The sequence below is a fragment of the Selaginella moellendorffii genome, unplaced genomic scaffold (genome assembly GCF_000143415.4).
Source record: "Selaginella moellendorffii unplaced genomic scaffold, v1.0 SELMOscaffold_39, whole genome shotgun sequence".
Taxonomy (NCBI): Eukaryota; Viridiplantae; Streptophyta; class Lycopodiopsida; order Selaginellales; family Selaginellaceae; genus Selaginella; species Selaginella moellendorffii.
In genome coordinates, this window is record NW_003314300.1 from 661,721 (window position 1) to 677,335 (window position 15,615).

Genomic DNA, 15,615 nt, shown 5'->3' on the forward strand with positions numbered 1-15,615 from the left:
CCTCACGATATAAAATGTGTTGCCATAAACCCTAGTTTGTGGAGTGGAGGGAATTTAGGGCGAGCGCGGAAGAACACGACGCAATGACCCCAGCGCGCGCGAGGCAGGGCAACGGCGCACTCCGGATTCGGCTGTGATCGTCTCGGATTCTCCTCAGCTTCTCTCCAGGTTGGTCTTTTCTTTCTTCCTTCGGATTTCCTTCGTGTCGCGTGTAAATCTCGTTGCTCGTTTGTGGATTTCGCGCAATCGCTGTGAGTGTGTCGAGAGTGGGAGGGAATTGGGAGAGATCTAGTATAGGAAAATGCGGTGTCGGGATGGATTGAGAGAGGGAAAGAGGTGTTGACGGAATTTACATGTGAGGCGTTCTTTCAAGCTAGTTTTTGGGGGGGAGGGGAAGGGAGAGGGAGAGATAGAAAAAATGCCAAACTCCACGGAGGAAGGGGGAGGGAGCTCTGGGGGTAATCACTCTGGGTCGGGGTCTAGGAAGGAGAAGAAGAAGCAGGCCAAGGAAGAGAGGGACCGACTCAAACAGGCCGAGAAGAAGAAGCGCAGGCTTGAGAAGGCGCTAGCAACTGCGGCGGCAATTCGATCCGAGCTCGAGAAGAAGAAGCAGCGGAGAAAAGAGGAGGAGCAGCGGCTGGACGAGGAAGGTGCTGCTCTCGCCGAGGCTGTGGCTCTGCAAGTTTTGGTCGAGGAGGACTTTGAAGGTGGCGGAAAAGTAGAACAGGAGGAGGTTTGTAGCTTGGAAAGTGATGAGAGCGTTGTTGGTGAGACGAGGAGGCAGTCGGGGGGTGTTTTCAGTGGGCAGCGAGTGTCGGGAAGCTCGACTTCTACTACGGAGAATGTGAGGAAGGGGACGAACACGAACGAGAAGGGGTCATGGGTTTGTGAGTGGGACTCGCCGGTGGGAGGGGGGCAGAATGACGATGAGTTCCTTAGCAAGAAGGGACTTATCACCACGGCCGAGGAGAAGGCGAGAGTTAGCACCGAGAGAGCTAAAGCAGCGGAGATGGCCGCTGGACTTGCTGCTGCGCAGGCTGTGGCTGCTCTCAGGATCGCCGAAGAGGCTCGAGCTGAGGCTGAGGCTGCCAAGAAAGCCGCAGAAGCGGCCATGATCGAAGCACTTGATCAGCGTGATCCTCAGCACAAGAGAGACCAAGAGATGGTAAACGTTCCAGTTGTCCATGTTTTGGGATGACGAAACTTACCGCTTTCTTGCAGAGTGTGGTGCGTGAACCCGAGGAAGACAAGGCGGAGTTGAAAGCGAGGCTTATCGAGACGGAGAAGAAGTTATTGGAGAAAACCAGAAGGGTTTCAGAGCTGGAGCAGAACCTTGATGAGGTTACTCAATACTTACTGGAGTTCAAAGCCAAGTTTGAGAGCGATAAGAACGCTACGATTCTCAGCTGCACAGCGGACGGAGTTACATCACAGGTGGGACAGTAGGCCATTTTGCGAGTAAGTCCATACGGAGGTGACGCAGCCACCGCTGCTGATCCTGTGGATCGCTTGGCATGGGGGCTCGTACGTAGTATCAGTCAGTGGATCATCGTCAAGGCAAGTTCTAAGGCAGCACTATGGTGGACGCTGCTGCACAGATGATGGGGTACTATGGCTTTCAGAGCTATGGAATTCCTGGTTTCGGCTGGCAATACGGGGGATAAGGATAGGACAGGACTCAGTTGCGTGGCCGAGACGATACGAAAATGGAGATATGTTCAAGCGAGAAGGAAGCGATGAGCAGATAAAACGAAGATAATTGTCTATAGACTCGGTCGGGGGCTTCGGACAAATAACAAGCTTTATATCCTTGGTGGACATTGAGGCTGCTGATGTGGATGGACCAAAATCCAGTCTTGGGAATTACGTGGCAGAGTGGAGACCGCAGGGTTGAATGTTTGTTTCACGCAAAGTCTCTCTCGGCAGCTACAACTACTCTAGCACTTGCACAATGGCGTGGTGACTGATTTGTGGAGCACCCATATGGGGATTCTATCGCCGGTGTTTGCAGCAGCAGTTTTGACACCGTCGAGGCCGTCCAGTAGCCAGCAGCAGGATGTCTTGAGCTATGAGGCCGGTCAGCGATTGTACTTGGATCCCAGGGCAGGGAATGTGTCTGCCGCTCTTGCTCAGAATTATGTGAAGCCGACTGTTTCTCGAGCAGCTAGCCAGAGAAATGATGACGCCGAAGCTGAGGCAAGGGCCCTCGCACGAGCTGTGAATGCTCCGAAGTATGATCCGGCTGAGCTCTCTAGGCGCTATGGAGGACAGCCACTCCAGGTACTTAATTTTCAGTGTTTGTAGTTTTGTCTCCCAAGAATGGAGTTTTTGGATTGATTGTTTGTCGCAGGTGACTAGAAGGACGCTGAATATACTGCTCGAGCTTGGCTCGTTTGCAGCCGATTTGTACTTGGACAAGCAAAGAGGCGAGCTAGAGCGGAACAAACGAGTCCGTGCAATTCAACTCAGGCAGAAGCTTACAAAGCTTGGTCCTACTTTTGTGAAGATTGGCCAGGGGTTATCAACCCGTCCAGATTTGTGTCCGCCCGAGTACCTTGAAGAGCTTGCTGAGCTTCAGGTAAGCACCCATATTTCACAGCATGGCAAGTGAGTAACGCTTGCTTTCCAGGATGCTTTGCCAACTTTTCCCGATGCCGAGGCATTTTCATGGATTGAAAGTGAACTCGGGGCAAGGCTTGAAGACGTTTACTCTTCTATAACTCCGTCTCCGGTAGCAGCTGCTAGTTTAGGACAGGTTTACAAAGCGGTTTTGCGATCTACTGGAGAAGTTGTTGCTGTGAAGGTACAGCGGCCAGGTATAGCTCAAGCCATTGGCCTCGATTTTTTTCTTCTCAGGAACGTATGCCAACTCATTGATAAGTATGTGGATGTTGTTACTACTAATGTCGTTGCTCTGCTGGATGAATTTGCTAGCCGAGTATATCAAGAGCTTAATTACGTTCAGGTGGGTGCTACATTTTCTCTCCAGTTGTGTTTCGCTAACGTTTGTTTCCTTTTTACCAGGAAGGCTTTAATGCGAAGAAGTTTATGGAGTTATATGGAGACAGGGTAGACGTCAAAGTACCCAGTATTTGCTGGGATTACACAAGCGTGAAGGTCTTGACTATGGAATGGATTGATGGCACCAAGCTTAGCGAACAGAAGGTTATCGAAAGCCAGGGACTCAACGTTTTGAAGATGGTGGACATCGGCATTCAGTGCAGCCTTCGTCAGCTTCTGGAGTATGGTTACTTCCATGCGGATCCTCATCCCGGGAATTTACTCGCAACTCCAGAAGGGAAGCTGGCTTTTATAGATTTCGGGATGATGAGTGACACTCCGCCTCAAGCAAGGTTCGCAATCATCGGGCATGTTGTCCATATGGTAAATCGGGACTACGAGGCTATGGCTCGGGATTACTACGCACTTGACTTTCTATCCCCGGACGTGGATGTCTCTCCAATAGTTCCCGCGTTGAAGTCTTTCTTCGATGATGTTCTGGACGCCACCGTAAGCGAACTCAACTTCAAGACAATTGTGGACGGACTTGGAGCTGTTCTTTACCAGTATCCTTTTGATGGTACGTGCCTTCTGGATTGTAAACTTGCCTCACTAATGTTTCTTTTCTCTCTTTTTCTTTTTTCAGTTCCACCATACTATGCTTTGATCTTGAGGTCCTTGACGGTGCTCGAAGGCTTGGCCCTGTATACCGATCCAAATTTTAAAGTTCTCGCGGCTGCTTATCCATACTTCGCAAAGAGGCTGCTCACGGATCCAAATCCTTACTTGCGTGATGCTCTGGTTGAGCTCCTTTTCAAAGATGGTAGCTTCAGGTAGGCCTCCCAATTGTTTTTTTTCTTTCTTCGTGTGTCTTACTCTTGTGCTTCAGGTGGCAGAGGTTAGAAAATCTACTAGTCCAGGGACGGAAGTCGTCCGATTTTGTAGCAAAAGATGCGTTACAGCCCGTTTTGCAGCTCATGCTCGGAGAGGAAGGAGCTGAGCTCCGCCGCCTCGTCGAGAAAGAAGCAGTACGAGTCCTGGAGGCGCTCGTCATCGGTAGCACGGTAGAAGGTTACAAGTCCTTGCCGGAGCCCCTCAAGTTCATAGTCAACAGGGGCAACAACGGGCGCGTGATCGCTCTCAAAGAACACGAAGAGGCCCAGATGCTCAAGCTTCGCCAGCAGGTGCTTCGGGTGTGGGGTCTCCTTCGAACATCCTCGGGTTTTGATCCAGCAATGCTTCAACCGGTTGTCGAGGTAAGAGAAACTCTTTGAAAACTTCGTTCGTCACTGTTTTCATGGCAGATTCTCAGGCTCCCGGAAGCACAGTCTATGGGTGCCCACGTTGCGACAGGCTTGACTAAACGTCTCGCTGCGCGACTGTTGCAGCAACTTCTCAAGCCAGCGACACCATTGCCAGCTTAAGCACCTTGTAAAAAATTGTTCGCTGTAAGCTCAGAATTATGGATTAATGTATTAACTTGGTTTATAAAGATCCTTTACGATTAAGCTAGGGCTTGTATTCTTCCAATTTTATTTTTTCTTCAGCGCCATGAAAAGGACGAGAGAGTATGGGGATTGGAGTTTTTCTACGCTCGACATCGCCACCAAAGAAAAAAAGAAAAGGGTGAAGGTGACACACAATTCTTTGCCGCTACCACCAGCTTTGGAGGAGAAACCCACTCTTGTGTTAGACATGGACGAAACACTAATCCATGCCCACAAGGCCACAGCATCCCTCAAGCTCTTCAGTGGGAAAATTCTTCCATTGGAGCGCTACCTTGTGGCAAAGAGGCCAGGCGTGGATATATTTCTAGATGAGATGAGTAAGATCTACGAGATTGTGGTTTTTACTCGAGCCGTGAAGCCATATGCGGACAGGATTTTGGATAGGCTCGACCCAGCTGGGAATCTCTTCGCCCATCGCCTCTACAGGGATTCGTGCTCGACCAAGGAAGTCGGAGGGAGAAAGGTTGTGAAAGATCTTTCGAGATTAGGGCGGGACCTCAGACACACAGTGATCGTGGACGACAAGCCAGAGTCCTTTTTCTTGCAGCCCAACAATGGAATTGTCATCCGAGCATTCAAAAACAGGAAAGGGCATAAGTATGATGAATTGAAGACAATAAGCAATCTACTCAAGGAAATTGCAAGAGTTGAAGACGTAAGGCAAGCATTGGAGAAGGTAAAAAGTTAAACAAAAAATCTCATAAAAAGAAACTCATGTATCCACTGTTTATGCTGTAACACTGCTCACTCTAAACTGATTGGGGCATTGTTTTTCTCATGTCCAATTTAAACTTTGGAAACAATGTCAAGCATCTTGAGTTTCAGTCTGATTAATCACTTGAGAGCCAATAGATAATTGTGCTACTTAAGCAGCAGTGTAAAGAGAGACAATCGATATATTATGCAAAGAGGAGGTGCTCACCGCCGAGGGACACCTGCCGCAGCTCAGCACCCCCGATGTCGTGATCCCAGTGTTGCTACGCCGAGAACATGTCCTGTCCTGAAACGCACCATAGAGCCTCTCAAAATCTCATGGCTCGATTAACTGGCCTATCCTTTTAGCATGGCAGTTAGCAATAACACTGTGCATTACTTAGAAACCGTCAGAGATAACCAAGATCTCAGTAGGACGAACTTCTTAAAACTTGAGGAAAAAGATTGACAGATCTTGAGATCCTCTGGAGATATCAGCTGCTGGATGTGGTGGAGGCAGAGCAGAACCTCAGGTCAGACCCTGCTTATCTTTCTTACTATCACTCGCATGTCCAAGCCACTTCTTTGAGTGGTGCTAGACGCTCCACATCTTCTTCTCTCCAAACATTATAGTTTACTGTGTGTTCTTTCTCACAGCACGAAACCTCAGAGCTATAGAAACGTTAGCTTTCAATGAAAACAGTTCAAAGTTGATACTAGAGAAATGGACAATGGCACATACTTTTTCCTCTCCTTTCGAGATCGTGGCACTACTAAAGTCCTGCAAGGATCTCGCCCAAGGCAGGCAAATCCACGCGCAGATTTCGGCTAGCAAACACCACAGCAAGAACATTGCCCTCTCCAACCTCCTCGTCAAGATGTACGGTAGATGTGGCAGCCTCGACGATGCATGGCGGGTTTTCGACGGCCTGGATCAGCCCAACGTTTACTCCTGGAATATCATGATTCGAGCATATACCGAGAATGGGGATATGCTGCGAGCTCGCGCCCTCTTCGACAAGATGGCTCAAAAGAATGTGGTCTCCTGGACAACGATCATAGAATCTTATGGACGAAGCGGGAATATACTTGAAGCCGAGAATCTTTTTGAGTTGATGCCTGACCGCGATGTAGTTTCTTGCAATGTGATGATCGAGGCATTTGCCCAGAACGGGCATCTCCAGGCAGCAAGGAGGCTGTTTAACGAGATGGACGACAGGGATGTTGCCACGTGGACGACCATGATCACGGCCTACTCCCAACGGGGGGATCTGGTCGTCGCCCGCGAGTTCTTTGAGGGGATGCCGTACAGGAGCATTGTTTCGTGGAGCGCCATGGTCACCGGGTACGGACAGAATGGCCAGCTCCAGCAGTCGCGCTGGGTGTTTGAATCCATGCCCGAGAGGAACCTTTTGACGTGGACAGTCATGGTTGCGGTGTATGCCCAGTGTGGGCATTTGGAGGAGGCCAAAGAGTTGTTTGATGCGATGCCGGAGAGGGATGTGGTGGCCTGGAATGCGATGATTACCGGGTTTGCGAAGAACTTTAAATTGATGGAAGCGCGCAAGATGTTTGATTCTATGCCTCGGAGGGACTTGGTGTCGTGGGCATTAATAATCTCTGCATATGCTCAGAACGGGAATATACTACAAGCGGAGGCTTTGTTTAACTTAATGCCTTGCCAAAACTTAATAGCGAAAAACACGATTATGGATGCGTATGCATCTCACGGTCAGATTGACAAAGCTAGATTCTTATTTGATCAGAGTCTAGAACGAAATCTAGTGTCGTGGACAACAATGATCACTGCATATGCCAGAAACGGGCATCTGGAAATGGCAAAGGATCTGTTTGATCAGATGCCAGAGCGCGACACTGTTTCTTGGAACACTTTGATCAACGCTTACGCGCAGCAGGGATTTTTTGATGAGGCATTAGATATTCTCAGCCAGATGCCATGGAAAGATGTAGTGTCGTGGAACATTATCATCGCTGCAAATGCCCAGAACGGGGAAAACGAACAAGCAATCGCCCTCTTTCGGCAAATGGACCTTGAGGGCATTCCTGCTAACGAGATCACATTTATCACTGTCCTGGACGCCTGCACAACGATATCTGATCTAAAGATCGGGCGGGCAGTCCATGCCGAGGCAGTGACGAGTGGAATTGGAGGTGTGGAGGCAGTGACCACGGCTGCAATTACAATGTGTGGGAAATCCGGGAGCTTGCCAGAGGCTACGAGGCTCTTTCAATCTATGCCGGTCAAGAGCACAGTAGCATGGGGCGCGATGATCACAATCTACGCACAGGGTGGTCAAAGTGAAATCGCCCTTGATCTCTTTCGGGACATGGAGCTTGACGGGATCCAAGCGGATGGCATCACTTTCATCGCTGTGCTGTCAGCTTGCTGCCATTGTGGGAGATTTCGGGAGGGATGGGAGTTTTTTGTGAGCTTGAGGCTGGACTATGGAGTGGAACCCATGGCTGAGCACTATGAGTGTCTTGTGGATCAGTTGGGAAGAGCGGGCAAGCTGAGAGAGGCGGAAGAACTGATTGAGAGCATGCCATTCTATCCCACTCCAGTTGCTTATACTCAGCTCCTGAGTGCTGTAAAGACGCAGGAGGGTGATCAAGGTGATCGTGGCAATACCATCAGGTCTAGTGCTGAGAATTTGGCTACTAAAGTACAAGAACTAGATGATCAAAACTCGTCTAGTTATGTGCTTCTATCCACCTTGTAAAAAGACAAAGATTTCACTTCGATGTATGTTTTAGCTTTCCAGCCACATTATCTACCACTGAGCAACAACTGAATGGACTTTCGAAGTTCCATCCCTTCCTCCAGCTTTCCACCCCTCATAAGCATGTCAAAAATGCAAACATAGTGATCAACCATGCTCTCAATCCCAAAGTCCTGGATCATGGAGATCAGGAAATGTTTGGCTTGGCAGAGTGATCCTCCATGACCACAAGAAGCAATAATGCCAATAAATGAGATCTCGTTTGGTGTCACGCCTTCAACAAGCATGCTATGGAAGCATTCAACAGCCCTTCCAAAATGCCCAGTTCGGGAAAGTGCTGTCAACATCGCCGTCCAGGAAATGATACTTCGATTTGCCATTCTTGAGAAAACTATCTCTGCCCATTCAATCGATCCACCATTACCATACATGCTGATGACGGCATTTGCAATCTCAATCTCCTCCGGGTGTACAACTCTCTGGTGGATTTCCCTGCCCTGGAGAAGATCTGGGATGCTAGAACATGCCTCAATCACCGTAAGAAATGTGATCTTGTTTGGTGGCACATTCATCCTATAAAACAAATCAATTGCCTTCCTTGGCTGGTTATTGCGTGTGTAAGCACAGATCATTGCATTCCATGATGCTGCATTTTTATCTGGCATGCTCTCAAATAAAATAATTGCTTCTTCCAATTGCCCTGCCTGTCCATATGCGGCTACCATGGCGTTCCACACAATTGTGTCATATGAAGGCATTTGTACAAACAGACAATGGGCTTCTTCCAGGTGCCCTGCATGGGCATTTGCTACAACCATAGTTGTCCACGTCACTACATCCTTTTCAAGCATGGACTGAAAAACTTGTTTAGATTTAGTTAAATTACCGTCTTGGCAATATGCCGACAATATCGTGTTACACGAGAAAATATCCCATTCAAGCATTCTATTTAGCAGAGTTTCTGCACTATGCAGATTATTTGTTTTGGCAAAAGCTGCTAGCATTGCATTTGATGCCATGAGATTTTTTTCTGGCATTTTTTCAAAAAAGAGATTTGCCTTATCAACACAAGAACATGTGGCATATCCAACGACAAGTGCAACCCATGATTCAATGTCTCGTTCAGGGATGCGATGAAACAAAATTTCTGCTTCTTGTAAATGCCCTGATTTGGCATATGCAGCGATCATGTTGTTCCAGGTAAGAATGTTTCTGTAGGGCATCTGGTTGAAGACGTCCAGCGCCCGTTCAATGAGACCACACTTTCCGTAAAGTTTGATGATGAGAGTGTTGAGGTAGACATTGGCATGGTGCTCACTTCTTGAAATTTCTGAATGGAGACAAATCCCCGTTCCTAGATTCTTTGTGTTATAACATGCTTTAAGAAGAGTGCCCAGTCTTCCCACATCAGTTAGGGTTGATTGAAGCATGCTAGAGCAAATCAATCAATCTATACATTTATTTCAAAGAATGTTTAAAATGTATAGCAGAGAATATTATTAACAAATCCTATTACAAATTAAATTTTTTGCACTGCAACATTTTAGTATTTTTATAGGTGTTTTAATTTAGTATCTTGTCAAATATTAAAATTAACTATGAATTATTTATTATTTAAAATTAGAAAATATTAAGAGTATTAATACAAATATGCTACACTTGCAATGACAAATATAAGGTGGCAAAACAACGTGCTTTGCTTGTAAGTAAAATTTAGGAATGTCTAATTAATGCTTGTGAGGTCAACTTTACCTCATTCTTGAGATTACCTTTATAATTTCATCAATTAATGATTTCTAAACAAAAAAAAACTCAGAGAGAAAGAGAGAGATCAAATAACATTGGCAGGCTTGCAACGGTAGAGATCTAGGAAGTCAAGGATGGTGAAGATGGCAAAGCTCTATTTCTTTGTCCACTGACAGTGTGAATATTTGTGAATGTGATGTGGAGTACGACTTGGGGGATGCACAGTGATTACTTGCTGAGTAAAAGAGCTAGATCATTCTTTCTTCCGTTTGTTCATTCGAAACATGTTTCTCATTGTCTCTTGACACGTTTTCACAATCAACAATCTCCGGAACTTAAGTTCCATCCTTGTTTAAAACCGAAATGTAATTGGAGATGGAAAATATTGATGTTACACGGTTTCTTCAACGAATGGGTAGTCCGTGTATCCAGCCACCGGATCATGCGAGAAAAACGTGTTCCTGTCGTAGAGATTGAGCGGGGCATTGAGCTGGAACCGCCTTGGCAAGTCCGGGTTTGCGAGAAAGTGCCTGGCGTAGACAACCAAGTCGGCCAGCCCCGATTCAATTGCTGCGTTCCCAGAATCTCTGTCAAATCCCGCAGCTGCAAGGAACGCACCTTTGAATGCTCGCTTCACTGGCCACAACTCCGACTCTACCTCGCCAGAGAGCTTGATCTTTGGCTCCGCAACATACAAGATGTTGTACCTGTCATAGAGTGTGTTGAAACTTGGAAGAAGTCACGAACAAGCAAGCATAGCATACCTGTTGAGTGCCTCGGCCAGGAAAACAGCCAGCTTCATGGGATTGGAATCCGCTGAGTCGCTGAAGTTCGAAAACGGCGAGAAGCGGAAGCCAATGCGCTGGGAACCAATCTCCTTCGCCACGGCTTCAACCAGCTCCAGAGCAAATCTACAGCGGTTCTCGACAGAGCCACCGTATCCGTCTGTTCTGTCGTTGATACCATCCTTGAGAAACTGGTCGATCAAGTAGCCGTGAGCTCCATGGAGCTCAACGCCGTCGAAGCCGGCCTCAATGGCGTTCCGAGCTGCGGTGCAAAAGTCCTGGATGAGCAGCGGGATCTCACGAGTTTCTAGAGCCCGTGGGGTGGAGTACTCGAGTATGTCACCCGACGGTGAAGGACCAGGGGCACGCTTGCTCGAGCAGGATATAGGAGCCTGTCCCTTTGGCTGATAAGCTGCAGACCAAAAGCAATGTTGAAAGAGTGATCCTGCATGTGATTCTCAAGCAAGCAGCTTACAAGTGTGGGACAATCTCCCGACGTGCCAGATTTGAAGAAAAAATACAGCACCCTTGGCATGAACGGCTTTCACAATCGGTTTCCAGGCCTCTACTTGTTCTTGCGTCCAGATTCCGGGTGTACAAGAGTACCTGTGTAAAAGACAACCGTACAGACGCTTGGATTAAAAAGGATCTCCAAACTCTCACCCCATGGACGTGTCTGAAACTCCAGTTGCTTCTGCTATGAGAAGGCCTCCAGGAGTTGCGCGTTGCGAGTAGTAGACAGCAGCATGAGGTTGTGGAATGCTCCCGTAAGATCGACATCTTGTCATTGGTGCGAGCACAACTCTGGAACGAACCAAGTCAGTCGTGCAAGAACTTCTTGAAATCCATAGTGCAACCTATGATTTAACAGAAACGGCCCCAGCTGGAATGGAGTGAGAAGTGGGATCTTTTCGTCATTCTCCATCGCTCTCTGGAAGGACAAGTTAAAGAACAACACCAGAAAGTACACTTATCACTTACCAAAAGGTAACTTGCTGAGAGAGTATCAGATCCGATAACGTTTTACCATGCCTGTCAATCCTCCTTGAACAAGTCACCCCTCCATCCAGTACATTCCTTACAACAACGTTGAGAGAATGTATCCCTTCGACCAGATAAACAGAAACTTCAGCTTCTCCGGCCTGACCAACGAAGGCCGTCGCGAATACATTTTTCACCCATTTGGCCGTTACGACCTCTTGCAGTCGAGCTATGTCGTCGGTGCAATGCGGAATCAAGCTGAAGTTCAGTGTATTCCCCTTGTCACCAGTTCTGCTGTGAGCAATGTGATATAGAGGAATGCCAACACCTCTTGGAGCTGGAGCTGTCTTTGCAGATGGACTTGGCGTCGGTAAAACATCCATGCAAACCACGGAGTTTGATTGACAACACTCGAGCCTCCTCTGTGTGCCTGAAAACGCAGTTTTCCAGGACACGGCATCGCGGGAGACTAATTTCTTTTTCAGTGTTATTTCTCTCTTGATCCCTGAACTGCAAACGTATGTCTCGTCAGTAAAAACAAAAGACAATTATGAACGACCATACCGTATGCCACCTCCTCCAGCAGGTCCATTCGTGTAGAGCGCTCCAAACTCTCGGACAAGTGCAGCAGCCTCCTCTTCTGTTCCAAATGATCCATCGACACGCAGCCGAGCTTCGTGACAGACTACTGGCGGACTGGGACTTGCGAACAGACTATCTTTACCAATGACGCACGAAAGAATTCTTTGCTGAATTCCAGGGAACGATTCCTCCAACCACGACCGAACCTGCAAAATACTAGTTGCTAAGGTGAGACGACAATCTTAAGCGACAAACCAGTTTATCGGATAGATTGGCACGCTCGTCGCAATATAAGCCACCGTACGAGATTTCTCCCCAACCTTTCCAGCCACAAAACTAGACAAACAACAAGTCAGGACAGTACCTTTGTGCTGCTAAACTTACGGATGGGATCAGGCGAAGTAGCAAGCTGGGAGAACAATGAGCCTCAGCGCCGCTTACAATTACTTTGTCTTTTGAGAGCTCCCTGAAATTGACCTTGCGGAGATCTAGAATCTGTTTTGCAAGGAACATAAGAAGCGTTAAATGAAAGGGTGCAGTCTGTACCACATCAGGGGTGATATACGAAGAAGGATCGTCCACTTCATATATAAGCTGCTCAGAGCATGTTCTCTCACTTATTTCTCCCCCAGAGCCTTCAGCTTTGGCGACGACTACTTTTCCGTCCCAGGAAATGTCAGCGTATGGCAGCGAAACGTCAAGAAGTTCTGGAAACGGAAGACTTCGAAGCTTGTCACCTGCATTTGTTTTTATTTGAGTTAACAGTTTCGGAAGAGCTGGGACAGAAAGCACAACCTGGATGCACGTAGTACCCTCCTGTCAGCTGGCATCCACATTCCAGGAGATGAGCAGCGACCGCACCTTGAGCAAGCTCTTTGTAGCTGTTCCAGTTCCAGCCAAGCTCGAAAATCTAGAAAGCATTCCTTGGAGATGTCTTTGCAAGAACTAGCTTCTTACCATCGGTCCCAGGAAAAGCGCAACATCGGCCACACGACTGGTGATGATAACATGAGGCCGACATTGCTGTAATACTTGCACGATTGGAGCTGCTCCAAGGTAAGTGCTAGAACCCTGTCGTCAACTAGTTAGATCGGATAAACATCGAGCCATATCAATCACTTACATCAGAAGGAAGCGGATACTCGTAGGCCACAGCCACAGAGATATGAATCCCAAGTTTTGAAGAGAGCTTGAGAACCTCGTCTTGTGCTCCCAAAGGATCCACTGAAAAGACAAAGTTCCTTAAACATCTCTTTTAAAAAGCAGGAGAGACCTCCGCCCATGTTTGTGACGATGCAAACTCCTTTCTCCACTGCTACTGGAAGAAGAGAAGTCATCCATTCCGAGACTAGAATTTTTATCTGGAAACCATCAGCCTTGCTAGAAGATGGAAGAACCAAGACGAAAAACATAAAAAGACAAGCTCTTACTTCGAGGATCATAGCCTTGGCCACCGGCGGCTTTAGCTTCCACACGCTCCACAAAGGTCCGCTCGGCGAGACACTCTAGAACCAAGTACTGCAAGCTTGGCACCCGATGGAGGAGCTTCAATGCCGCGCGGGGCCTGTCGCCAGCAAAGCCGGCGCCACATCCAATCCTCACAACATCTTTCTGCCGCAAAGGATTCTCCCTCTGAAAGAAAGAGGATCGAACGCACGATTCGAGCTACTTGCTACTCACCAGCGTCACTGTGCTCTCGGACGATGGATCGGCGTGGAGCTCAAACACGCGATCGTTGCCAGTGGCCATAGGACCTCCCTCCCGCCCTAAGATATAAATCTAATTAATGTGGAAGTTTCCAAATACAAGTTTGCTTAACAGCATATTTTCTAAGCAAAAGGCCATTGTTTTCCCTATTTTATTCGAATATATAGAATGGTCATGAAGTATATATGATAAAGTTTGTAAATATATCCAAGAAAAAACTAAGATAACCAATATTCCTCTCATCAAATTATGTAGAACAATTTACAATTTGAATGAGATAACTAGAGTTACTTTTTAGCTATTTAGTTTACTTTGACAAGCTTAACTATAATAGAACATTTTTTCCCTAAATTTCTAAATATAACTGGTGAATATTCAAGTATCAATAACTATTAATTACACCCCTTTTCCTAATCAATTAAGGATTTTAAGATAAAGTGTTTTTTGAATAATATTGGGCTGGGTGACTTCTCGGGAAGTCTAAACTTAAGAACTTATAAATTTATTACTTTTGTTAATATTTTGTTTTCAAGAATTTCCTTTACAATCTCTTTGATTTTCATCTTTTCTTTATTTTATTAAAGGCTATAATGACAATAGGTGGTTTAAGTCCAAGGATATTTAGGTTTTTAGTTCTCTAATCAAAACCTTTAATTATGAATATGAAGTAAAAATCTTCTCTCCTCTAATATATATTTCAAGTTGAAATATCACTTTTGTTTCATTAAAGGCTATAATTCACAATAATGTGGGTGAGGTGGTTTAAGTCCAAGGATATTTAAGTTTTTAGTTCTCTAGTCAAAACCTTTAACTATGAATGTGAAGCAAAAATCTTCTCTCCTCCTCTAATATGTAATTCAAGTTGAAATATCACTCTTAGGCCATCCCTAAATCTTGCAAGTTCATCATTAGTGATAATTATAGTAGTCTATAATGCTTTCTAGTTGTCTTGCTTGTCAATTTCCCTAAATCTTACAAGTTCATCATTAGTGATAATTATAGTAGTTTACAATGCTTTCTAGTTTTTTTGCTTATCAATTTATATGTGCCTATTTTCTTATAGATCTTTGAGCATTTCTTATAAACTCTTGAATTTAAATTTTCTGAGAGGTCATTTAGCCTAAACCTAAAGACACTTAGCCTTAAGTATCCCAAAACTTTTAATTAATTGGAAAAAGGGGTATATTTTTATTCATGGGCCTTTTCCCTTTATATTTAAACCCCATAAATCATCTCTTAAATCATTCTTTTTTTTTTTTTACACTTCCATCCTCATATAATGGCAACATCTTTTTAAAATTATACCACTGTTAATAGTTTTAGGTCTAAATGTAATTAGAGGATGAAGACCAAACAAAACATCCACAACTAGTGTAAATAAAGACCATACACATCCATTGTAGTGATATATATCCCCATGAAGAACTTCTATATAAAAAATATCATGAAATGAGCATTTTAATTGTTAATATTCATGGTTCATTATGATAGGCATTTTAAATATGTCAATAACACATTTAATTAAGATCAAGAGACATTTTTTAAAGCTCTACAATCAATCATCTAGTTTATGACACCATTATTATTGGATTCAATTGTTAATTTTGCAAGAATATATGGTTGTATCATACCAGTTGCAAGGCAAAAATATCCTCACAATAGCCTATGTGGCAAAGTTATAATGCATGTTAGCACACATGCCCATCTAATGTAAGAAGTGATATAGAGGAGTTTTGTGAATCAATTTAAAAAAGCAAAAACTACAAGGAACTCAACTATAGCACCAAAATATATTCAAAAGATTATGTTGAAGAATTTTATTGTTGGGCTACTAAAAGAATCTATACTAGCTTATGGGAGATATTATGTGGT

At 45.5% G+C, this 15,615-nt stretch overlaps 6 protein-coding genes and 1 pseudogene across 6 annotated transcripts; 4 read left to right on the forward strand and 3 right to left on the reverse strand.

Annotated features, from left to right (window-relative positions):
* The first annotated feature begins 47 nt into the window (after positions 1-47).
* LOC112349499 (uncharacterized protein CG45076-like) lies at positions 48-1,818 on the forward strand. The gene is made up of 2 exons (XM_024684027.1): positions 48-1,165; positions 1,222-1,818. Exons 1-2 carry the CDS (start codon positions 419-421, stop codon positions 1,444-1,446), a joined length of 972 nt encoding a protein of 323 aa, XP_024539795.1. The 5' UTR covers positions 48-418; the 3' UTR covers positions 1,447-1,818.
* Positions 1,481-4,508, forward strand: LOC9659541 (protein ACTIVITY OF BC1 COMPLEX KINASE 3, chloroplastic). The gene is made up of 7 exons (XM_002978871.2): positions 1,481-2,280; positions 2,351-2,578; positions 2,630-2,965; positions 3,025-3,580; positions 3,647-3,833; positions 3,890-4,256; positions 4,305-4,508. Exons 1-7 carry the CDS (start codon positions 1,984-1,986, stop codon positions 4,422-4,424), a joined length of 2,091 nt encoding a protein of 696 aa, XP_002978917.2. The 5' UTR covers positions 1,481-1,983; the 3' UTR covers positions 4,425-4,508.
* A 33-nt stretch (positions 4,509-4,541) lies between these two features.
* On the forward strand, positions 4,542-5,451 carry LOC9659542 (probable C-terminal domain small phosphatase). The gene has a single exon (XM_024684028.1). It carries the CDS (start codon positions 4,552-4,554, stop codon positions 5,194-5,196), a length of 645 nt encoding a protein of 214 aa, XP_024539796.1. The 5' UTR covers positions 4,542-4,551; the 3' UTR covers positions 5,197-5,451.
* A 481-nt stretch (positions 5,452-5,932) lies between these two features.
* On the forward strand, positions 5,933-7,942 carry LOC112349462 (pentatricopeptide repeat-containing protein At4g02750-like). The gene is made up of 2 exons (XM_024683912.1): positions 5,933-6,637; positions 6,836-7,942. The coding sequence occupies exons 1-2, from the start codon at positions 5,933-5,935 to the stop codon at positions 7,940-7,942; spliced, it is 1,812 nt and encodes a 603-aa protein (XP_024539680.1).
* A 47-nt stretch (positions 7,943-7,989) lies between these two features.
* On the reverse strand, positions 7,990-9,372 carry LOC112349463 (pentatricopeptide repeat-containing protein At2g35030, mitochondrial-like). The gene has a single exon (XM_024683913.1). It carries the CDS (start codon positions 9,370-9,372, stop codon positions 7,990-7,992), a length of 1,383 nt encoding a protein of 460 aa, XP_024539681.1.
* A 625-nt stretch (positions 9,373-9,997) lies between these two features.
* On the reverse strand, positions 9,998-11,567 carry LOC9659543 (12-oxophytodienoate reductase 1). Its single transcript, XM_002978993.2, has 6 exons — positions 11,455-11,567; positions 11,331-11,404; positions 11,137-11,277; positions 10,949-11,079; positions 10,453-10,885; positions 9,998-10,395 (listed from the first exon to the last, which is right to left on the reverse strand). Exons 2-6 carry the CDS (start codon positions 11,396-11,398, stop codon positions 10,080-10,082), a joined length of 1,089 nt encoding a protein of 362 aa, XP_002979039.1. The 5' UTR covers positions 11,399-11,404; positions 11,455-11,567; the 3' UTR covers positions 9,998-10,079.
* On the reverse strand, positions 11,344-13,794 carry LOC9659813 (annotated as a pseudogene).
* Positions 13,795-15,615: the final 1,821 nt, after the last annotated feature.